Source organism: Hypanus sabinus, chromosome X1, assembly GCF_030144855.1.
Source record: "Hypanus sabinus isolate sHypSab1 chromosome X1, sHypSab1.hap1, whole genome shotgun sequence".
Classification (NCBI taxonomy): domain Eukaryota; kingdom Metazoa; phylum Chordata; class Chondrichthyes; order Myliobatiformes; family Dasyatidae; genus Hypanus; species Hypanus sabinus.
The window spans coordinates 9,920,500-9,945,486 of record NC_082738.1 but is presented as its reverse complement, the minus strand read 5'-3'; the positions used below and the strand labels follow the sequence as shown (position 1 = coordinate 9,945,486).

Sequence of the window (24,987 nt, the reverse complement as noted above, 5' to 3'; positions counted from 1 at the left end):
CAGAACTGTAAAGTCTGAGTGTTAGGAGAATCTCAAGTTCATTGAGCTTGGTTGAACCTTGGAGCTAGGCTCAGAGAAACTGCCTGAGTTTACCTAGTGAAAGAAGCTGGCATGGATTCTTCTTTCTTCAATGAAAGAAGACTTTTTCTCTGAAAGACTGACTGGCCATTTCTCCTAGTGGAACTTCTGGTTAGCTAGTAGTTAGCTGGTGTTGGCAGGAGTCTACCATATCTGGAGAATGTCCAGCCAGGGAAACAGCTGGAGGGGTCCAGCAGAAGTGGAGCAACGTGCTGAGATACCACCTTACTGGAGCATTGCCCCTGGAAAAACATCCCAGGGTATGTGTTTAAAGTTATTTTATTCAAAGGTGTGCTTCTCCTGTGCTGAATTGCACCAAAATTCATTTCCTACCACCAGTCAGTTAGCATCTGTGAGGAGAGCAGACCAAGTAATGCTTTAGGTGCATTACCTGAACACACCAGGTTCCACTGTTTGCTGCCCTGTACTGTCTCCCAGTCCAGAAACAATGCAGGTTTAAAACTTTGATCACTATGTTTTAACCCCTCCACCCTCTCACTTTTCCCTTTCTCTCCAACCTCTTCTCACTGAAGTCTTACGTTTCTGGTTCTAAGTCTAGCCCTATCATTTAACCCTAAGATCAACATGCCTCTCCCAAATCCTATTCCTTCTTCCTTTATTATTGTTCCCAAGATTTATCACTTTGATCAAGATTTAAATGGCATCTCCTAATGTGGCTTAATGCTTTTTCCAGTTTTTGTCTTCGATGTATCAGTGAAATTTAGGAACATTTCTATGTGTGATAAAGTTGTTTTTTTATGATTTTTTCATAATAGACAATAGACAATAGGTGCAGAAGTAGACCATTCAGCCCCTCAAGTCTGCACCGCCATTCTTAGATCATGGCTGATCATTCACTATCAATACCCAGTCCCTGCCTTGTCCCCATATCCCTTGATTCTCCTATCCATCAGATATCTATCTAGCTGTCCAATTCTACAACATGACCCCCCTAGTAACTAAACTGTGGTCTCAGGTGTTGTGATGAACTCTTCCTGCCCTGTGATTCCCTTCTTTCCCTCTCTGGTCTCTGTATGCTCTCCCTCTCTCTCACATACACACACACTTTAACTCAGTCTCTCTCACTCTGCTGCCTCTCTGAATTTGTCACTGTTTCTCTTTCTCTCAGTTTTCTTCTCTCTCAATCTCACACTGCCTCTCATTCATTTCTTATGTCTGTCCCTCTCTTTCTGTTTCCATCTTTCTCTCTCCTCTTTTTCCCTATCCCTGTCTTACTGAAATTCTGAACAGGTATTATTGTGGAGTAAGTTTTGAATAATAATAAACAGCGAGGGAAAGGTGTGATTTCAACTTTATTATATGGTCCATTTCAATCATGATTCAGACACATATTTCCCAGGAGGACATACAAGCAGAGGCTTGTATTTGGAAATTTGGAATTTGGAAAGTTCTTGCATTTCAGTCGCAATACAAAATGTGGTGGATGAACTCAGTTGGTCAAACAGTATCTGTGGAAGAAAGTGAAGATTCAACCTTCTAGGTCGAGACCCTTCATCCAGTCGAGACACATTTGTAAATGAGCAGCTCACTATGGCTTTAATTTCTGGGTGACGTTTTGTTATATCCCTCAACAATTTTGAGGGATGTAACAAGGTTGATCCTTCAATCTCTTATTTTGAAAAGTGCTACTGCTGGGATTCAAACAGACTTAAATATAAATGAGCAAAGCCTATCACAATCTATAAAGCTCTGACGCAGACTCTTAGGTAACTTACACTGAACATGGTGTGTTATAAGTTCATCTTCATCTTTTTTGAGCTCCAGGTTCTGTGCCCATTAATACAGAACCCCCTTTCTTCCCAGGCGTCTTAAGAAACATCTCGTTAGCCCTCACTGGCAGTCTCCCAACTCAGAGCCAAAAGACTCCCTGTTCTCCAGCCTCATACATCTAGGGTATACACACTCTGGTCCTGCCAAATCCATGAGATTGGGATGTCTCTCCCCGGTATATGTGAATGTTTAAGTATATTTATGAATATTAACTTAGCTAAAGTGTTAGCAACGAAAAGAAAGAAAATAACAAAAATGGTCCATGATAACTAAACAGTCAAATGTGCACAGATTGGAGTTCAAATCTTCCAAAGGTCATATTCACCTATCCTTAGTAGACTCCCACATCTTGCTGCATCAAATCACAGTCCCCATCGGATTGAATCCTACAACTATTTCTCTTCACCATCTTCTCTCCCCATCTCCCACCGAACAAAGACAGAAAGCCCAGACCGGTGTCAGGTATGCTAAAAACCCGCTCACCCAGCCTTCTCTCCTATTGCATTGTCCACATTCTTAAGCACCCATTATCTCTAACAGTAACCCAAACACTGCTTCTACAGAAAGACCATTACATGAAATACCCTACAACATTAACAGTGAAATCTTTACCAGGGTGTTACAACACCATCTTCCAGCATCCACAGTCTCTTGTGTCTCCATTTTGCATTCCAGTGGCACCTTTATGTTTCCTGGACTGCAAAAAACACTTTACAACCAGTTATGTTTTTTGAGCTATCATTCCAGTCCTTTAGAAAACAGTGCTTCCACAATCAGAAATGATCAGGTAATTTTGGTTCCCATTGTTTAAAACATTTATCATTAGACCTGACAGAATTCCTCTCTTCTTGCCAGGCAGCATCTATGGAGGGGAATAAGCAGTCAATGTTTCAGGTCAAGACTCTTCATGAGGACTAAAAGCCTGAGTGCTTTTAGTGCTTTCAGTCTGAAATGAGACCTGATGAAGGGTCTCAGTCAGAAATGTCAACTCTCTATTCTCCATAGATGCTGCCTAACTTGCTGAGTTCCTCCATCATTTTGTGTGTATCGATCAAGGTCTCCAGCATCTGTCAAATCTCTTGTGCTTTTGGTTGCCCACTTCTTGACCTGAGCTGTGCCAAAAGTCCACCTGAGAAGGATGGCTACTCATCAGGTTAGGATCTCATCTGCACTTCCTTATTACTGTGCTGGGAATGTCAGCCTCATCTTTTAAGCTCAGATCTCTTGAAGTAGAGATGTGAACTCCTCTGAGGGGAAATTACTCATTTCATTTGTGCTTCATGCCAGAGCTCTGCAAGCAACCCTGCGAACCTCCTACCTTGGGACGTTTATTGCCATATTCGGTGGCTGACGTGTTCCCATGCTCAAAAAGCCCTCTAGTTTTATGGAAATCTGGTACAGAAATGAGGAGAAAAATCAAACAAAATGGAATATTTTCTCTCGACACTTTAGCCTTGTCGATGGGGCAATCTACTTATTAGTGACAAGTGGAAGTATTCTGCAGAAGGAGCCACAAAAGGATAGTTGCGGCTTCCTCTGTACACTTGAGCGCCTGAGTGATTTTAGTGCTTTTAGTCTAACATCGTTATGCAAAGGCACAACCTTGCCGTGAGTATTTACAAATGAGCTGATTCTGACCGCTCACTACGGCTTTTATTTCTGGGTGACATTTTGCTATATCCCTTGATAATGTTTGTATAATACCTTCCTTTAAAAAGTGCAACTGCTGGGTCTCACACCGAGTTTAAGCATAAACGAACAAAGCTCTCCACAGCCCATAAAGCTCTGACTCTTGGGTAGTTTATACTGAACAAGATATATTACAAATTCCCAACAATGAGCTTCATCTTCTGGGGACTCGAGGGTTCTGTGTCCATTAGCAGTGTCTTCCTCCTGTATAACAATACCAAACACTGTGAACCAGCTCATTGGTTGAAACCCTGTACAAAATGTAGGGTGCTACTTCAGTGTAGTACAGAGAACGTGCTGCTCTGATAGAAGAGCATCTTTTAAGTAAAACAGTAAACCAAGGTCTCATCTAACCCTACCAAGCAAATGTAAATCAGATCAATGCAATATTTTGAAGATGAATGTTTTCTTCCAGTTGGTTTCACTAATATTTATTAAAGAATATTTTCTTTTCAACTCACAAATGTTAATGTAAAGAACTTCTTAAGCAGCTGCACTACTCCACCTCACTGACAGCAAAAACCAAGTCCTAATTCCTGTGCATCATTTCAATTGTGAAACATCCAAAAATATCATTATCAAGAATTGTGATATCCCTAAATTCAAAATTTTGTTCAAGGTAAGTAAATTGTAAATTCTGAGATGATTTTGACCTGATGAATATGAAGTAGCGGAGCTATTCAAATGCTAATGAACAGTGTGACAATATCTCACATATTTTCTGCTTTGCTTTAGGTTTCAATGTTGGGAAATTTTGCTCTACATCTTTATGATTGATCATGCAGTAGGTGTGAGAGAGGACTGTCTCTTCATTACTCTGGGCATTGTCCATAACCATTCCCTTACAGTGTGTCATTTGCCCATTATGAATGCTTCAGTGTTTACCTCTGAGTTGCTATGGGTTCACTCCTTTGTTTCTACAGGTTGACTAAGGTGATAGACCATCCTATCAGGGGTCCAAATTGGTCTTATTCTGGATAAGTCTATCTTTTTAGGATCACTCTCAAATAATATTTTCCCCTTCTTCCCCTACTATGGGACTAACTTATGATACCAAAGCATAACCATATAGGGGATACCCTTCAGTAACAGACTGATTCATCCCGGTGATCTGAATTATAATCCTGGGACTTGGGTGGTCAGTTGTTCTGCAATGCAGACCTAATAATGTTGCTCTTGCCGCAGGGAATGTGAGTCGACGGTGCACCGATGAAGGTTGGACAGAGCTGCTGCACTCCTACTCTGATGCATGTGGCATCAACATGAGCAACATGAAAGACAACATTGAGGTCAGTGCTTTGCTTCCAGAATTGGCCCCAGAGTGTATTGAAGTGACTGAACCCGATGTTTGTACAACGATTTAGCTGCCGGGCCAGATTGAAAAGGTCAGGGTGTCAGGGCCGAAGCAAGGGTGAGGCTGGTTCAGCTCGCTGCCCTGCGATACTTATTTGGCTTTGTGCTGAACTAAGGGTCTGTGGACAAACTCTTTGTGAAATTCAGCTCAGAATGCTATTTGTTTGAGGTTATTGTTTTGTTTTTTTTCTCTCTGCACATTGGGTGTTCAATGGTCTTTTTTAATGTTTCCTTTTGGGTTTCTTTGTTTCATGGCTGCCTGTTAGGAGACAAATCTTAAGGGTGTATAATATATATATATACTTTGATAATGAATGTACTTTGATCTTTGATCTGTCACCTCTTACCACTCAAGAACCTAAGAACCTATCTGTCCCTGCCTTCAATATACCCAATGACTGTAACGAGAGAGATGGTGGTGAACCCAAATCCTACAGATTAATTCCATTCCTTCAAGGAGCTTCTTGGAGTCTAGGTGCAATATTTCACTGAGAACACCAGGAAAAGAATTGGAGTGGTGACACAATCTTTCTTGACCTAGTCAAGACTGGGATTAGATGTCTGTAGATTCACTGGTTAGAATCTTTCTTGGTCTGTCATTTGAGTGCTTTCATTTTATTCGAGGGCATTGTACCATATACTGAACAGAACAGAATCTGCATTACACCTCTGGGAGGAACTACAGCCACTGGGGAGAGACAGTTGTGGAAAACCCCTTTCCCTGTGGCAGACAGCAGTGAGCTTGCTTTGTAATTACCACAATCAGAACTTGCTTCTTTGTTGGATAGAGTGGATGTGGAAAGGAAGTTTCTGTTAATTGCGGAGTTTAGGATCCAAGTGCACAGCGTCTGAATAAGAGATGTCCCTTTGGAACTGAGATAAGAAGGAATTCCTTTAAATCGAAGGTGGTAAATCTGCAGAATTTGTTGCCACAGAGGGTTGTGAAGGCCATGTTATTGTCTCCGGAGTACAGTTAGTTGCCACTGTCCCTTTAAGACTCAGACTGCCACATTTCTTCATGGAAAGTCTGTACTTTAAGGCCTCATGCTGAGCGCTCAGTCGGAGCTCCATTTCTAGTACTACTGCGTGTGATTTTGCCTTTGGATTTCATTTAATTATTTCTATTCTGAGTCTGAGTTAATTCTAGACTTTACTTTGCACTTGAGTTCACAAGTGGCTTTCTCATTACAGTCATTGGGCAGGGACTGATAGGTTCATGATTGGTAAGGGGGTTAAAGATCATTGGGAGAAGGCAGGAGAAAGGGGTTGAAAAATATTCAACCACCATTGAGTGGTGCAGCAGACCCCATGGGCCAAATGGCCTAATTCTGCTCCTATATCTTTTGGTCTTATGGCCTTCTTAAAGGTAGTAATGATTTCAGCAGCTCTAGGGTCCCTGGTGTGCCCTTTTTCGCCCAAACAAAAGTTAAAAGTTCGAAGTAAATTTATTATCAAAGTACATATATGTCTTTATGTACCACTTTGAGATTGATTCTTTTGCAGGCATTCACAGAAGAACCAAGAAATACAATAGAGTCAACCAATAACAACACAGAAAGACTGACAAGCAGTCAATGTGCAAAAGAAGACAAACTGTGCAAATAATTATAATATTAAGTAAATAAATATCACTGAGAACTTGAAACGTATAGTCCTTGAAAGTGAATCTATAGGCTGTGGAATCAGTTCAAGGCTGAGGCATGTGAAGTTATTCACACTAATTCAGGAGCCTGATTGTAATAACTCTTCCTGAATCTGGTGGTGTGGGTCCAGAGGCTTCTGAACTTTGTCCCAATGGCAGCAGCAAGGAGAGAGCATGGCCTGGATGGTGAGGGTCCTCAAGGATAGACGCTGCTTTCTTGTGGCAACACTCCTAGTAGATGTGCACAATGGTGAGGATGGTTTTTCCTGTGATGGACTGGGCTGTAACCACCACTGTCTTTGACACTGGTGTTTCTACTCCAGACCATGATACAACCAGTAAGGCTACTCTCCACTCTGATCATCTGTAGAAGTTTGTCAAAGTTTTAAATGACATTTTGAATCTGCACAAATTTCTAAGAAAGTAGAGGTGCTACCATGCCATCTTTGTGATGGCACATAGATGCTGGTCCCTGAACAGATCCTCTGATATGATAATACCGAGGAATTTAAATTTACTGACCTTCTGCACCTCCAATCTCCTAATGAGGACGGGCTCATGGATTTTCAGTTTCTTCCTCCTATGGTGGATGGAAACAGTAACAGAAAACACTGGAGACACTCAGTAAATCAGGCAGCATCTGTGGAGAAAAGTATAGATTATGGTTCGAACCAAAGACCCTTTATCTGAACAGACCAGGCACCATATCACCTACACGACTGACACTAAAACATTCTCACAGTTCCATCATGGCAAGATTCCTAAGAAAACAGAGGAAACAACTCAAGGATGTTTTCAGTACCTTCTTGAAGAATGTAAAGTCCTCTCTCTAGATTGGTGAGATTTCCTGGCCCGTGATCAATCAAAACGGGAAAAAAGCATCCAGATAGGCTCTGAAGAGTTTGTGACCAGACCACTCTAAGGCCAAGAATAAACTACAAAAGGACTGCTTAAGATCCCAAAACCCCACCCACCTTCAAAGTTACCTGCCCCATCTGCAGCAGAACTGGAGTGGGAGTAAATCAATCCAGACCTCATAGAGAAGCATAATTGATGGGTCACTTGGAGGACATTTAAAACAATTCAAAACAAAGTGGTGATCAGCTTTATTGCTGAATTGGATTTTAACACCATAGAACCATAGAACACTACAGCACAGTACAGGCCCTTCAGCCCTCCATGTTGTGCTGACCCATATAATCCTTAAAAAAAAGTACTAAACCCACACTACCCCATAACACTCCATTTTTCTTTCATCCATGTGCCTGTCCAAGAGGCTCTTAATTACCCCTAATGTTTTAGCCTCTACCACCATCCCTGGCAAGTCATTCCAGGCACTCGTAACCATCTGTGTTTATATTTAAAAAAAACAACTTACCCCTGATGTCTCCCCTAAACTTCCCTCCCTTAATTTTGTACATATGCCCTCTGATGTTTGCTATTGGTGCCCTGGAAAACAGGTACTGACTATCCACCCTATCTATGCCTCTCATAATCTTGTAGAGCTCTATCAAGTCCCCTCTCATTTTTCTACGCTCCAAAAGAAAAGTCCCAGCTCTGCTAACCTTGCTTCATATGACTTGTTCTCCAAACCAGGCAACATCCTGGTAAATCTCCTCTGCACCCTCTCCATAGCTTCCACATCCTTCCTATAATGAGGTGACCAGAATTGAACACAATACTCTAAGTGTGGTCTCACCAGAGATTTGTAGAGTTGCAACATGACCTCTCTACTCTTGAACTCAATCCCCCTGTTAATGAAGCCTAGCATCCCATAGGCCTTCTTAACTAACCTATCAACCTGTGCAGTGACCTTGAGGGATGTATGGATTTGAACCCCAAGGTCCCTTTGTTCATCCACACTCTTAAGTAACTGACCATTAATTCTGTACTCTGGTTTGTCCTTCCAAAATGCATCACCTCACACTTGTCCGGATTGAACTCCTTCTGCCATTTTTCTGCCTAACTCTGCAGCCTGTCTATATCCTCTTGTAACCTTTGACCATCTACAGCTCCATCCACAACTCCTCCAATCTTCATGTCATCTGCAAACTTACTCACCCATCCTTCCGCCTCTTCATCCAGGTCATTTATAAAAATCACAAATAGCAGGGGTCCCAGGACAGATCCTTGTGGCACTCCAGTAGTCACCGACCTCCAGGTAGAATACTTTCCTTCCACAACTACCCTCTGCTTTCTTCCTTTAAGCCAATTTTTTATCCAAACAGCCAAGGTTCCACTTATCCCATGCCTCATGACTTTCTGGATGAGTCTCTCATGAGGGACCTTGTCAAATGCTTTGCTAAAGTCCATGTAGACCACATACACTGCCCTACCCTCATCAATTTATTTTGTTACCTCTTCAAAAAACTCAAATCAGGCTCGTGAGGCACAATCTTCCCTTCACAAAGCCATGTTGACTATCCATGAGTAGACTGTACTTCTCCAAATGCTCGTAGATCCTATCCTTAAGAATACTTTCCAGTAGTTTTCAGACCACTGACGTAAGACTCACCGGTCTATAGTTCCCAGGTTTCTCCCTATTACCTTTTTTAAACAAGGGAACTACATTTGCAATTCTCCAGTCCTCCGGCACTTCCCCGCAGCCAAAGAGGATTCAAAAATCATAGCTAATGCTCCTGCAATCTCTTCTCTCAATTCCCATAACAACCTGGGGTGTATCATATCCGCCCTGGGGATTTATCAATCTTAATGGCTTTAAGAAGATCCAGCACTTCCTCTTCCTTAACCTCCACATTGTCCAGCACACAGGCCCGCTCTGCTTCGACCTCATCCTGATCAAGATCCTTTTCACTTGTGAATACTGAAGCAAAGTATTCATTTAGGACCTCTCCAACCTCCTCCACCTCCAGGGAACAATTGCCCTCTTGATCCTTTAGCAGTCCCACCTTCGTTCTCGTCATCCTCCTATTCTTCACATACGCATAGAATGCCTTGGGGTTCTCCTTAATCCTACATGCCAAGGCGTTCTTATGCCCCCTTCGAGCTCTCCTAAGTCCTTTCTTTAGCTCCTTCCTGGCTACCCTATATTTCTCATAAACCCCTCTTACTTCCTGCTTCTTATATCTAACATATGCTTCCTTTTTCCTCTTGACGAGTTGCCTCACGTGTTTCGTCAGCCACAGTTCCCTTTTCCTACCATTTTTTCCTTGTCTCACATTACTTCTCCCACATTACTTCTGTGCTCTCCCCTTTGAACATCTGTTTCCAATTTACTCTCACTAGTCCCTGCCTCATCCCTTCAAAGTTAGCCCTTCCCCAGTTAAGCACTTTCCCATTTTGTCTGATTTTATCCCTTTCCATAGCTATGGAAAGAAGCTAAGGGAGTTGTGGTCACTCTCACCAAAATGCTCCCCCACCAAGAGGTCTGTCACCTGACCAGGTTCATTACCCAGAACTAGATCCAGTATAGCCTCTCCTCTCGTCAGCCGGTCCACATACTGTGTCAGGAATCCTTCTTGAACATACCTGACAAATTCAGCCCCATCTATCCCCCTTGCACTCAGGAGGTGCCAGTCAATATGAGGGAAGTTGAAATCATCCATAAGCACTACCCTGTATTCCCTGCACCATTCTAAAATCTGCCTGCTTATCTGCTCCTTGGTGTCCCGAGGGCTATTTGGGGGCCTATAGACTACTCCCAGAACAGTGATTGATCCCTTCCTATTTCTGACTTCCACCCAGACTGACTCCATGGACACTCCTTCTGCAGCGTCCTCCCTTTCTATAGACGTGATACTATCCCTGACCAGCAATGCCACTCCCCCAACCCCCCCTTTCTACCTCCCATCCTATTTCTTTTAAAACACCTGAACCCCGGGACCTGCATCATCCAATCCTGCCCTTCCTCCAACCAAGTTTCAGTAACAGCCATAACATCGTAGTTCCACATACTAATCCACTGAGGTCAAAATGGACTGCTGATTGCATAAAGTTTGTATCTACTAAAGCACTTAAATTAATCTTGTACTTTTCTTTCTGTGATTACTCTTTTCATCAAATCAGTGAAACACAATCACATTTTCTGACTTGAATCTTACGAGTCCTGTTCCTGGGTGAAGCCTGCAGGATGTAGATCTGTGGGGCATATGTCCCATGTCCCTTCTCCACCTCTCTGAACCTTCCTCCTTCATGTCATTGCCATCTTCCTGCCCCAACTCACATCAAACATAGAAACATAGAAAACGTACAGCACAATACAGGCTCATTGGCCCATAATGCTGTGCTGAACATGTACTTTAGAAATTACCTAGGGTTACCTATAGCCCTCTATTTTTCTAAGCTCCATGTACCTATCCAGGAGTCTTTTAAAAGACCCTATCGTATCCCTGGGAAAAAGCCTCTGACCATCCACACGATCAATGCCTCTCATCATCTTATACACCTCTATCAGGTCACCTCTCATTGTCTGCCACTCCAAAGAGAAAAGGCTGAGTTCACTCAACCTATTCTCATAAGGGATGCTCCCCAATCCGGGCAACATCCTTGTAAATCTCCTCTGTACCCTTTCTATAGTTTCCACATCCTTCCTGTAGTGAGGTGACCAGAACTGAGCACAGTACTCCAAGTGGGTTCTGACCAGGGTCCGATATAGCTGCAATATTACCTCTCAGCTCTTAAGCTCAATCCCACGGTTGATGAAGGCCAATGCACCGTATGCCTTCTTAACCACAGAGTCAACTTGTGAGTCCTATGGACTCGGATCCCAAGATCCCTCTGATCCTTCACACTACCAAGAGTCTCATTATTACTATATTCTGCCATCATATTTGACCTACCAAAATGAACCACTTCACACTTATCTGGGTCGAACTCCATCTGCCACTGCTCAGCTCAGTTTTGCATCCTATCAATGTCCCGATGTAACCTCTGACAGCCCTCCACACTATCCACCACACCCCCAACCTTTGTGTCATCAGCAAACTTACTAACCCATCTCTCCACTTCCTCATCTAGGTCATTTATAAAATTCACGAAGAGTAAAAGTCCCAGAACAGATCCCTGAGGCACACCATTGGTCACCAACCTCCATGCAGAATATGACCTGTCTACAACCATTCTTTGCCTTCTTTTTTCAAGCCAATTCTGGATCCACAAAGCAATATCCCCTTGGATCCCATGCCTCCTGCCTTTCTCAATAAGCCTTGCACGGGGTACCTTATCAAATGCCTTGCTGAAATCCATATGCACTACATCTACTGCTCTACCTTCATCAATGTGTTCAGTCACATCCTCAAAAAATTAAATCAGGCTCATAAGGCATGACCTGCCTTTGACAAAGCCATGCTGACTATTCCTAATCATATTATGCCTCTCCAAATGTTCATAAATCCTGCCTCTCAGGATCTTCTCCATCAGCTTACCAACCACTGAAGTAAGACTCACCGGTCTATAATTTCCTGGGCTATCTCTACTCCCTTTCTTGAATAAGGGAAAAATATCCAATCCTCTGGAACCACTCCTGTTTCCATTGATGATGCAAAGATCATTGCCAAAGACTCAGCAATCTTCTCCCTCGCCTCCCACAGTAACCTGGGGTACATCTCGTCTGGTCCCGGAGACTTATCCAACTTGATGATTTCAAAAGCTCCAGCACATCCTTTTTCTTAATGTCTATATGCTCAAGCTGTTCAATCTGCTGTAAGTCATCCCTACAATTGCCAAGATCCTTTTCCAAACTATCCCTGGCTCCTTCCCACCCTCACCAATGCCCTTCCCCTCACCCCACAGATGTCATTACCAGCTTTCGCACAGATGAATCTTTAAGGTGGGTTGTATCTGAATCCTGCTCAAGGCTGGGTTAAGCTTAGAAGCTCCTGCTCAAAGAGTCAGGACATTTCCCTCCTACTCACTTTATCTTGGGAAAAAATCATTGGAAAGAATAATAGGAAGGTAATCCTAGTATTCCCTGAAGGTCAGTGATACCAGCAGTGTGTCTGTGGGTAGTAGCAGGTTCCACAACTGATGTCTCCACATGTGAATAGGACTCCCTGATAGTCTGCAGCTATCATAGTCAGAGTGGGGGCTCCTGTCATCAATCAAACATAAAGTGAATTAAGAATGGTCTAAGAACCATTTTGGAAAAAAATAGTCTTAGAAATATAAGGCATGAGACATTTCTTAGAGCCATAGAACACTGCAGCAAAGAAATAGGCCCTTCAGCCCATCTAGTCCATGCTGAACTATTAATGTGCCTAATCCCATCGACCTGCATTCAGACCATAACCCTCCATGCCCCTCCCAGGCATGTACCTATCCAAACTTTTTTTTAATGTTGAAATTGAACCCGCATCTACCACTTGTGCTGGCAGCTTGATCCACACTCTCACCATCCTCTGAGTGATGAAGTTTCTCCTCATGTTCCCCTTAAACATTCCACCTTACACATTTAACCTATGACCTCCAGTTGTAGTCCCACTAAATCTCAGTGGAAAAAGCCTGCTTATATTTGCTCCATCTATACCCCTCATAATTTTGTACACCTCCATCAAATCTCCTCTCAATCTTCTACATTCTAGGGAAAAAAGTCCTAACCTATGCAATGATAGGTTCCCTGCAACTCAGGTCCCCCAGTCCCGGCGACACCCTTGTAAATTTTCTCTGTACTCTTTCAATTTATTTACATCTTTCCTGCAGGTTGGAGAGCAGAAATGCACACAGTACTCCAAATTAGGCCTCAATGTCTTGTACAACTTTGACATAATTCCTGCACTCATTACTTTGATTTATGAAGGCAAATGTGCCAAGAGCTTTCTTTATGACTCTTATTTACCTGTGATGCCACTTTCAATGAATTATAGAACTGTAATCCTAGATCCCTCTATTCTACCTCACTCCTCAGTGCCCTGCCACTCACCTTGTAAGACCTACCCTGGTTGATCCTCCACCATTTAACACCTCGCCACTTGTCTGCATTAAATTCCAGCCCATTTTTCCAGCTGGACCAGATCCTGCTGCAAGCCACAATGGTCTTCCTCACTATCCACTACTTGAGCATGTTTATTGCACCTTTGCGCGGCCAAAGCAAACCAGGTTCTCTTCCTCCCCTGCTGTAGTAATTTATGCTTTTTGTGTGATGATCTTGATAATGATTATTTTTACCATTTAGGGAATATTTCTGCAGGCAGTGAAGTTTAGTTACACAGTCGGACACAGCCTGTCTCTACTGTCACTGAGTGCTGCCGTGGTCATTCTCTGTCTCTTCAGGTAAGTACTCCTCTATTACAGGTGTATTCCCTGAATCATAGAGCAGCAGAAAAGAATTGTCTCAGTTTATTTCTCCACACAAACCATAAAATGAACTGCCCTTGCTCTCCATTTTCTTGAAACCTCACCACATTCAATTCACGTTCTCATTTACATTCTGTACTCCCCCATGTTTCCTTTACCCTTTAATATCCCACTCTAATCTTAGTCTAATCAGACTGGTCCATTATCTCCCATTATCCAACATGATTTTACATTGGATATTTTTAGAAAGGGACTGAAGCCAAAACTCCAGTTCTCAGAAACAAGAAAGCTGCTATTGACCCATAGCAAAAATGGTATGGAGAGACACAAAGCAGCTCCAAATTTGACTGTCCAAGACTCCAAAACTGACTGTCATACACAGACAATAAAATTCATACCCAGAAACTTACTGTATGAGAGAGAAGAGTCATAAAGAGTAGAGACCAAAAACTGAATCATTGACTCACACAGCAGAGGAACAAACCCCTTAGCCTTACAAGTCCCCTTTGACCATTTATGCTAATCTTATTTTATTCACCCAACATACATGTCAACTCCTCTCAGATTCTACCACTGACCTACAGACTATGGTTGATTTACAACGCCAATTTACTTACCAATCAATGTCTATAGGATGTGGGAGAAAATCAGAGCAGCCCACTTGGACACAGTAGAATATGCAAACTTGGGTCACTGAGCTTGAAGCTGCTGATCACTGTTATGTCACTGTGCTGTCCTGCTTAGCAATCATCCAACACCCATTCCGTATGAGACTGTTTGGAAGAAGTACTGGAATAGTTGTCATTGAAAGAAAAGCACGAGTACAAAGAGACAAGTGGGAAGACTTTTTGTTTAAAATTCTGCCACCTACCAATAGTCCAGCTGCTCCCAGGCATCAAAGCATCAGCTTAGATTCAGTAGCTCAGAGTTGACTGCCATCTGCTCCAATCCACCTTGGCAAAAGAAAGTAGAATTACTCTGGATGACATGAACAACATGAACAGGAAGTGTTTCAGGGAAGCAATACAGAGGTTTACTTGGAGTTAGGGGGTGTGATGGTAAGGTGGACAGTGTTTTGGTCAAATCAAGCCATCATGTTCAAGTCATGGCCATAAAACAGCATGCCAATTGATGAAAAAAAAACATACAATCTTACTGCCTTCTATTGAAGCCTTGTCTTTTGATGAGATCCTAGATCAGGGGTGGGCAAACTTTTTGACTTGTGAGCCACAAAGGGTTCTAAAATTTGACAGGGGGGCCAGACCAGGAGCAAATGGATGGAGTGTTTTGATAATACACCTCATAAGAAAAAATAAAATATCATGGGATATGTAGAAACCTGTGCTTTAATTTCAATTGAAAATGAACAAATGCATTACAACAAAATATCTGTCTTTGAAGTCCCATGGTATTTAGCTATTTATTGAAATGACTTTTAAAACATTGAAAATTAAATGAATAAAATACAGCTTTTTTTAATAGTAACAGTTATTATTTTAAAGCACTGAAAAATTCTGTTATCCTTCAAGATATTATCATCATCACTCTCCTCCTGACTGTCTTTATTTCAAAAACGGTAGGAGATGCAGGTCTACTTGTCCTGCTCCTTCTTATTCAATTTTCCCCTGTGCCAAAACTCAAAAACGACCAGCACAAAGACAGAACAATGACAGCGCGCCAGTATGCGGAGCGCGTTATTTGATCTGGAGCGCATTTTTTATTTTGAGAACGTACGTGCACCTGCGCACTACTCATGTCCATCACTTAACAGAAATGACATGTAACATGTAAGGCTTATTGAAAAAAATATTTTCAAATGCATTTTTTACATAACATAACGAAGAAACTTATTTTTAATTCCAGTGGGAACAGTGTTGTTGGTCTCCCTATTTAGCCAGCGCATCAAAGTCTGGATTTAGTTTTGTTGTGGCGATTCTCAGGATGGATCTGAGGTGTTGGTCAGTTAACTTGGATCTGTGGCTGGCTTTGTTGATGTTCATGACGCTGAACGCCTGTTCACACAAATAGGTCGAGCCGAACAAAGAGTAAAGCACAAATGTGGAGTAATACGCTGCACCTCAACAAAGGTCAATGTATATAGAGTGCGTCATCTATTGGGAAAACGCCAGAATTGTGGGGAAAAAATGTTAACAAGGTTTATTAATATAATTTCATCAAGTTCTGCGAGCCGGATTAAAAAGCTTAACGGGCCGTAGTTTGCCCATGCCTGTCCTAGAGGAACTGGGCCCTAGAAATCAGACTAGATAGCATCAATTTTCATGTACAATGCAGTCCAGATTGTCAGAAAAATAGTCTGAGCTCTATATTAGAGTGTGGAAAAAGTTCCTTGTGTAAAGATGTTCATTTGTAGGCATCAAATAGATGTTGTGATTGTTTATCACAAGGAAACAGTAACCATAAAATGAGAGGGTACCTGCAGTCATGACTAGAAACTAACACCTGAAAACAATTGGTTTAGATCAATCAAAATATGCTCATGTCTATTTATTCCCTGAGCAATCTCCGAATCCCATGTGCTACCATTTAAGTCCTGCAAGACTCTACCACTCACCTGTACACCAGGGATAATTCACAGAGGATGATTAACCTACCAACCCAATATAAAAGCAACAACCTATATGCTGGAGGAACGCAGGGTTTCAACCCAAAACTTTGACAATTCCCTTCCTCCCCAGTACTGTGCAACCCATTGAGTTATTTATTTATTTATTCCATGATACAATGTGGAGTAGGCCCAATGAACCCTTTCCTAACCATGAGACAATTTACAATGACCAATTAACCTACCTGGTATGTCTTCGAACTGTGGGGAAAAAAACACACACATTTCATGGGGAAGGCATACAGAGGCTCCTTACAAAACTGCACCAGAAGTACATTCTGGAATGCTTCGAGCTGTAATGGTGTTGCACTAACTGCTATGGTACCATGGCACCCAGAGTTGCTCCAGCACATTGCTTGCTGCTCCAAATTTCAGCATTTGTAGTATCTTGTGCCTCTGCAATGCTTCCATATAACTTACATTCCATTCTAAGAGATCCATTTTCCTTTTACCACCAATTTAATCTGTTGTTAGCTACTGCCATGCTCTCCACTTCATTCATTAGCTCTGGTTTTTCATCTCTCAATCAGCACTGAGAAAGGTCTTTTTTTCTGTCTTATATTTCTTACAACTGAGTTAATTTACATGGCCTATCATCCTGTAATCCTGAACCACTGAAGGCATGTCTCTTTCTATCTGTTCCCTGTAAACCTTTCAGAAATTTAATCCCATGCAACAAAATCATCATAATTCCCAGTTCCAAGAAAACAGCAGTAATTTTTTATTACTTCGCTATTTCAATTTCCTATTTAATAACCAGAATCCCAGTTAATCCACCCTTTTCTTTCCTGCACTCCCCTCTCTAACTCAATGATATTTCAAGATCCAAACGGGACAGCTAGGAAGGTGAGAAGGAATATTGAAACTATAGCCAAGTAGAAAAGACAGGAAAGTGGGAGAGAGGATACTGGACGAAAGACAAGGAACGACACGGAGAACTTTTGTACCAGAAATTTTGCAATTCTTTCTAGCTGAAAGGCTGATACAAATATACAAGAATTGGAACAGGGAAGTACTTTGATTGGCTCCATGCCTGTGGCTTGGTGATCATAGGGTCAGAGAGTTGAAGAATCTAGAGTTGGCACCTTGGCATTGTGGTTGGGAGAACTAGAACACAAAATGATTAGAAACGCTAGTTTTCATGTCTTGCAAGCTTGAACCCAAGCCCTGCTGCTGATCCTCCTCGTTTGGGTTCAAATTCAATTGGCTCAAATTCAAAATATCATTCTTACTTTTACTTGTTTTATATAAAGATACACATCAATGTCACTTATACTGACATTGCATTCACTTATTCTTTATCCATTTCAAAATATGAAGGGCTGTAATAAAAGTCTATATCTCACTCTGAGGAAATTATTAGAATAAGGTTAATTATTTAAGAAACCTTATTCAAGCAGTGCAATGCTTAGAGAGGGCATTCTTGAGGGATCATGTAACAAGACCATTTTATCATTCTTACAGGGGAAGACCTGTAAAAGACCATCAGGGCCACCAATGCTTGGAGCCACAGGAAATGGCTAAGATTTTTAATATCTCTTTATCTTCTGTATTTACTAATGAGAATACATGGATGCCAAAGAAATAAGGATAATATGTAGTGAATTCTTGGAACATAGGCATATTGCAGGTGCCCAGAACCTGACCAAGAGCACCCTTGGACCTAATGAGAGGCTAGGGAAGAAATCACATAGGTCCTTCCAGAGATATTTGCTTCATCATTAGCCACTGGTGAAGTTTCAGAAGACTGGAGGGTAGCTAATGTTGTTCCATTGTTCAAGAAGGGTATCAAGGACTGGCCAGGAAACTGGTGAGCTTACCATGTTGTCAGAAAGTTACTGGGGAGAGTTCAAAAGGACAAGAGCTATCATCACTTGGATAGTCAAGGCCCGATCAGGAATAGTCAACATGGTCTTGTGCATGAGAGATCATGTCTGATGATTTTTTGTTTTTTTTTTGAAGAGGTGACTAAGGAGATAGACAAAGGTTAGGCAGTGAATTTTAGTAATGTCTTTGCCAAGATCCCACAAGACAGGCTGATCTCTAAGTTTAGGTTGCTTGGGATTCAGAAGGAGCTAGTGAGGTGGGTCAGAATTGACTCAATGATAGGAGACAGAGGGTGATGGTTGAAGGACAATTCTCTGACTGGAGGCGTGTGACTAGTGAAATACTCCAGCAGTCAGGGTTGGAGCCCCTGTTATTTATTATTTATGTAAGTTATTTGTATGTGAATATCTATGGCAAGTTTGCTGATGATGCTAAATTATGGAGTCTTGTTTATAGTGAAGAAGGTTGCAATGAGTTGCAAAGAGACCTTGATCAATCAGGGAGATGGGCTGAGGAATGACAAATGGATTTCAACTTGGGTGACTTATGCAGTGAATACACTGTTGAGTATTGTAGAACAGAGAGACCTGGGAATAGGAGTGCACAGTGCACTGAAATTGGCTGTGCAAGTAGACAGTGTGGTGGAAAAAGTCTTTAGCATGCTAGCCTCCATTAGTTGGGACATTGAGTTAAGGAGTAGGGAATTTATGTTAGGCTGGACTTGGAGTGTTTTGTACAGTTTTGATCACCGTTATTGGAAAGACAATATCAAGCAGGAGAGGGTGCACAAAAAATTATGAGGATGCTGCCTGGACTAGAGGGTCTAAGCTATAGAGACACTGAATCTTTATTCCCTGGAGTACAGAAGAATAAGGGGTGACCTCAGGGAAGTTTATAAAATCATAAGAAGCATCAATAAGGTGAATGGTTATTGCCTTTTAATCAGGGTTGGGGTGTCCAAATCTAGAGATCACAGATACAAGATTAAAGAGGAGAGATTTAAAAGAGACCACAGCGAACCTTAGAACATTAAAGTTTTTGATTTAAAAAAAAGCTTGCCAAATTCCTGTTCACATAGTGTGTTGAAATAATTATTGAGTTTAGATTTGAAAGTCTCTAAGGTATTACTCTCAACTACACAACTAGGTAGTTTGTTTCATGTGTCCACAACTCTCTGTGTAAAGAAACACTTCCTGATGTTGGTCTGAAATCTCCTTTTAACCAGTCTCCACCTGTGGCCCCGTGTCCCTGTTGATTTGAAGCAGAAGCTGGCATCCACCTTACTTACACCCTTAGTGATTTCAAACACTTCTATCACACCTCCTCTCATTCTACATCTGCTTAGGCGAAAGAGATTTAATTCTTTCAATCTTTCTTCATAGCTCATACCCTGAAGACCTGGAATGAGTCGAGTCACCCTCCTCTGGACTCTCTCCAGTGCCTTCACATCCCTCACACAATATGGAGATCAAGATTGTACATAGTACTCAGAGAGTGGCCTCAAACACGTTATACAGCTGAAGGAGAATGTCTTGACTTGAACTCCAGTTAGCGCATTATATACAACATTTATTAGTCTTCCTAATTGCTTCTGTGCATTGTAACTTCATTCCACGGAGGGTAGTGAGTACCTGGAATGAGCTGCCAGAGGAAGTGTTACAATTGCAACATTTGAAGTGTTTGCATAAGAACATGAAGGGAGGAGCTAGAAAGGTTATGGACTGAATGTAGACAACTGAGACTTGCAAGGAGGATGTTGAAGGCCTTGTTTCCGTGGCATGTTACTTTTTGAGTGCAGTTGATGCTTGGGTTGTCTCTGCAGGGTGTAGCAAATGTGAAGACATTCAAATCATTCCAGAAGCTGTTAGATGTTGTGCTGAGGATTTGATAGGTTTAGGGTATACTCCCTGTGAGCACCATTATCTTACAATGAGACATCACTATGATCAGAAATTCTCAGCCCCCTTTGGGAACCTGAGATGAATGCTGGAATAGGGTGCCAATAATGATTCCCCACACTGCAAACTTCAGATGCACAGTTTGGGGATTGGAAACTTGCCACACTGTTGTCTGGTCTAAGCCTGGATCACCTAGTCAGCCTGTGCCTGGGGTTTGGGGTGGGAGAGTAGGATTGAGACAATTTTTTCAATAAGGGTTGGGGGGAATGATGGAAGGGAGATCGACTGGAGTACTACACAGACACAACAGGAGTGTTCCTGCACAGGTCCAACAAAGAACTTGAAGAAGCAGCAAGTTTTTCGATGGGAGTTATTGATTGGAGTACTGCGCAATGCAATAGGAGTGTTCCTGTGCAAGTCCGACAAAGGTTTTCATTGGGAAGCCCAGTTGCTATAAAAGAGAAGTACCGCCTAGCAGAGTGGTCATTGTTGTGTAGTCTGAGGCAGAGTAGGAAGACTTTGGCTCAACAGGGCTTCGGTTAGAATAGGCAGAGTCTAGATAAGTTAATTCCTTATTTCTGAATTAACTCTAGAGAGAATGGGGGTATGTCTACAGAGCCAGTGTTCTGCTCTGGTTGTCAAATCTGGGATTTTCATCCTCCCTGATGGCCACATTGAGATGCAGCTCCTTAGAGACCGTGTTAGGGAACTGGAGCTACAGTTCAATGACCTTTGGCTTGTTGGGGAAAGTGAAGCAGTGATAGACAGGAGCTGCAGGGAGGTAGTCACCCCAAGGCAACAGGAGAGAGGTAAATGGGTGACTGTCTAGAGAGGGAAGGGGGAATCATCAGATAGTGGAGAGCACCCCTGTGGCTGTCCCCCTCAACAATAAGTACTCCATTTTGGGGGGGGGGGAACAACCTACCTGGGGGAAGCAACAGCAGCCATGCCTCTGGCACTGAGTCTGTCCCGGTGGCTCAGAAGGGTTGGGAAATGAAGAGGAAGGCAGCAGTAATAGGGGACTCCATAGTTAGGGAGACAGACAGGCGATTCTGTGGACGCAAAAAGGAAACACAGATGGTAGTTTGCCTCCCAGATACCAGGGTCCGAGATGTTTCTGGATGCATCCACAATATCCTGAAAAGGGAGGGTGAGCAACTCACCCAGAAGCCATGGTACATATTGGTACCAATGACATAGAAAGAAAAAGGGAGGAGGTCCTTTAAAAAAAATTAAGGAATTAGGAAGAAAACTAAGAAACAGGACCTCAAGGGTAGTAGCCTTGGGATTACTGCTTCTGCCACGAGACAGTGAGGATAGGAATTGAATGAGGTGGCAGATATATGTGTGGCTGAAGAATTGGAGCAGGGGGCAGGGATTCAGATTTTTGGATAATTAGGACCTCTTCTGGGGCAGGTGGGACCTGTACGAAAGGGATGGGTTGCACTTGAATCTGAGGGGGACCAATACTCTTGCAGGCAGATTTAGTAGATCTGTTACGAGAGGTTTAAATGAGTATGTCGGGGGGTGGGGGGGTATAAGAGCCAGTATGACAGAGGTAAGGATGAACTAGCAGGTTTAAAAGTAGATGATGGATGTAACATGAATGTAAGGAAGGACAAACCATTATTTGTGTACAAATGCAGACAGACCAAAGAGTTAAGTTGTACCACAAAGGCAAAATTCAAAAGGGCAAGGAATGCAGGACTAAAGGGGCTATATTTAAATGTGCGTAACATTTGGAATAAGGTGCACGAACTTGGGGCACAATTAGAGATTGGTCAGTATGACGTTATGGGCATCACTGAGTTGTGGCTGAAAGAAGGCCATAGTTGGGAGCTTAACATCAAAGGATATACTTTGTATTGAAAGGACAGGCAGGAAGGCATAGGTGGTGGTGTGGCTCTGTTGGTAAGAGATGGAATTACAGCTTTAGAAAGAGGTGACATGGAATCAGTGAATGTCAAATCTTTGTGGGTGGAGTTAAGAAATTGCAATGGTAAAAATACCATCATGGGAATCATATATAGGCCTCCAAATAGTCGCCAAGATGTGGGGTTGAGTTTGCAAAGGGAGCTGGAAAGGGCAGGTTATAAGGGTAATGTCACAGTTGCAATGGGGGACTTCAATATTCAAAGCGATTGGGAAAATCAGGTTGCTGTCGGATTGCAAGAGAGAGAATTTTGTTGAATGCCTACGAGATGGCTTCTTAGAGCAGCTTGTGCTTGAGTCTACTCAGGGAAAGGCGATCTTAGATTGGGTGTGTGTAATAACCCAGATCTTATTAGGGAGCTTAACATAAAGGAACCCTTAGCAGACTGTGAGCATAATATGATTGAATTCATTACTGCAATCTGAAGGGAGAAGCATAAGTCAGACATATCAGTCCTGCAATGGAATAAAGGGAATTACAGAGGCACAAGAGAGGAGCTTGCCCAGGTGGATTGGAGGGGGATACTGGCAGGGATGACGGCAGAGCAGAGGTGGCTGAAGTTTCTGGGAATAGTTCACAAGGCGCAGGATAGATACGTATCACAGAGGAAGAAGTTCTCAAATGACAAGAGTAGGCAACCGTGGCCAACAAAAGAAGTTAAGACTGCATAAAAGCCAAGGAAATGGCATATAAAGTGGCAAAAATGAGTGGGTAGTTGGATGATTGGGAAGCTTTTAAAATCTAACAAAAGGCAACTAAAAAACTATAAAAAGGGAAAAGATTAAATATGAGGACAAACTAGCCAATAATATAAAGCTGGATACCAAAGATTTTTCACTTATATAAAGAGTAAAAGGTTTTGAAGGTACATTTAATATCAGAGAAATGTATACAATATACACCCTGAAATACTTTTTCTTCACAACCATCCACAAAAATGGGAGTGACCCCAAAGAATGAATGACAATTAAATGTTAGAACCCCAAAGCAGCCCCCCATCTCTCCCCTCCCACACGTAAGCAGCAGCAAAGCAATGATTCCCCCCTTCCCCACAGGCAAAAAAGCATTGGCACCCACCACCAAGCACTCAAGCGTGCAGCAAAGCAACAGTAAAAACACAAACTTGCAATAACCCAAAGACTACCCGTTCACCTGGTATTCAACATCCCACAGGCTCTCTCTCTCCCTAATAAGGGAAAAAGGGGTGACTCCATTTCACAGCAAGAAGTGAGACATAACAAACAACTCGCTGGTTTACAATGTTAAAAGTCCATTGCTTCACTTTTTCCAAGCTCTGTGCCCAAAGAACTCGGGTCTCTGGGCACACAGCCAACAGCCAGCTCACTGCTTTTGATTTTCCGTTTCCCACGACACACCGGACTCTTGCAGAGACACTGACCTTCGGTCCAACTGTCTCCAGAGCCATGAGATCCCAGGACTCCAAGGCGAGCTAATCTAGACTGCATCCTTGGCACGTCGAATAATGGCCAGTCGTGAGACTCCAAGAGTGGGTCCCATTCCCACAAAGAACCAAAGTCAGTGTGTAACTCCAGGTCAGGGTCTTCAAAAGAACCCTGAAAGGGAAAAATAGAGATATTCAAGATGGAAATAGAGCTGTTTCCGAAGATGCAAGCAAAGGAGTCACTGTTAGGTGACATTGTCTCCTCCTAGGCTCCTAAGGGAGGAGAGAGTTGATATTTGACCACTGGAAAATGACACTGGTGAGGTAGTAATGGGGGACAAAGAAATGGTAGATGAACTTAATAGATACTTTTAATAGGTACTTTGCATAGTCTTCACTGTGGAAGACACTAGCAGTGTGCCAGAGGTCCGTGAGTGTCAGGTAGCAGGAGTGAGTACCATTGCTATTACGAAGGAAAAAGTGCTAGGCAACCTCAAGGGTCTTAATGTGGATAAGTCACCTGGGCCAGATGGACTACATCCCAGAGTTCTGAGAGAGGTTCCTGAAGAGGTAATGGATGCATTGGTCATGATCTTTCAAGAATCACTTGATTCTGGCATGATCCCAGAGGACTGGAAGATTGCAAATGTCACTCCACTCTTCAAGAAAGGAGGAAAGTGAAAGAAAGGGAATTACAGGCCAGTTAGCCTAACCTCAGTGGTTGGGAAAGTGTTGGAGTCTATTATTAAGGATGAGGTTTCAGGGTACTTGGAGACTAATGATAAAATAAGTCAAAGTCAACATGTTTTCTGTAAAGGGAAATCTTGCCTGACAAATCTGTTAGAGTTCTTCAAGGAAGTAACAAGCAGGGTGGACAAAGGAGAGGCAGTGGACATCATTTACTTGGATTTTCAGAAGTATTTCATAAGGTGCCACACATGAGGCTGCTTAACAAGATAAAATCCTATGGCATTACAGGTAAGTTACTGGCATGGATAACGGAATGTCTGACAGGTGGGAGGCAGTAAGTGGGAATAAAAGGGGCCTTTTCTGGTTGGCTGCCAGTGACTAGTGGTGTTCATTAGGAGTCAGTATTGGGACCGTTGCTTTTCACATTGTATATCAAAGACATGTACAATGGAATCAATGGTTTTGTGGCAACATTTGCAGATGATATGAAGATAGGTGGAGGGGTAGGTAGTGCTGAGGAAGGAATGCGATTGCAGCAGGACCTGGTCAAATTGGAAGAATGGGCAAAAAGTGGCAGATTATCTAAATGGGGAGAAGGTTCAAACATCAGAGGTGCAGAGGGACTTAGGAGTCCTTGTGCAAGTCTCTCAGGAAGTTAATTTATAGATTGTATCTGTGGTAAAGAAGGCAAATGCAATGTTGGCATTTATTTCAAGAGTAATAGAATATAAAAGCAAGGAGGTGATGCTGAGCCTTTATGAGACTCTAGTCAGGCTGCATTTGGAGTATTGTCAACAGTTTTCGGCCCCG

General features: G+C 42.4%; 1 protein-coding gene across 1 annotated transcript in view; it reads left to right on the top strand.

The window, feature by feature from the left end:
• LOC132384562 (vasoactive intestinal polypeptide receptor-like) overlaps nucleotides 1–24,987 on the top strand; it is a 70,185-nt gene that overhangs the window by 4,601 nt on the left and 40,597 nt on the right. Inside the window, exons 3-4 of the mRNA XM_059955749.1 lie at nucleotides 4,744–4,847; nucleotides 13,683–13,780. Coding sequence (XP_059811732.1) covers nucleotides 4,744–4,847; nucleotides 13,683–13,780 — 202 coding nt within the window. The remainder of the gene's footprint in view (nucleotides 1–4,743; nucleotides 4,848–13,682; nucleotides 13,781–24,987) is intronic.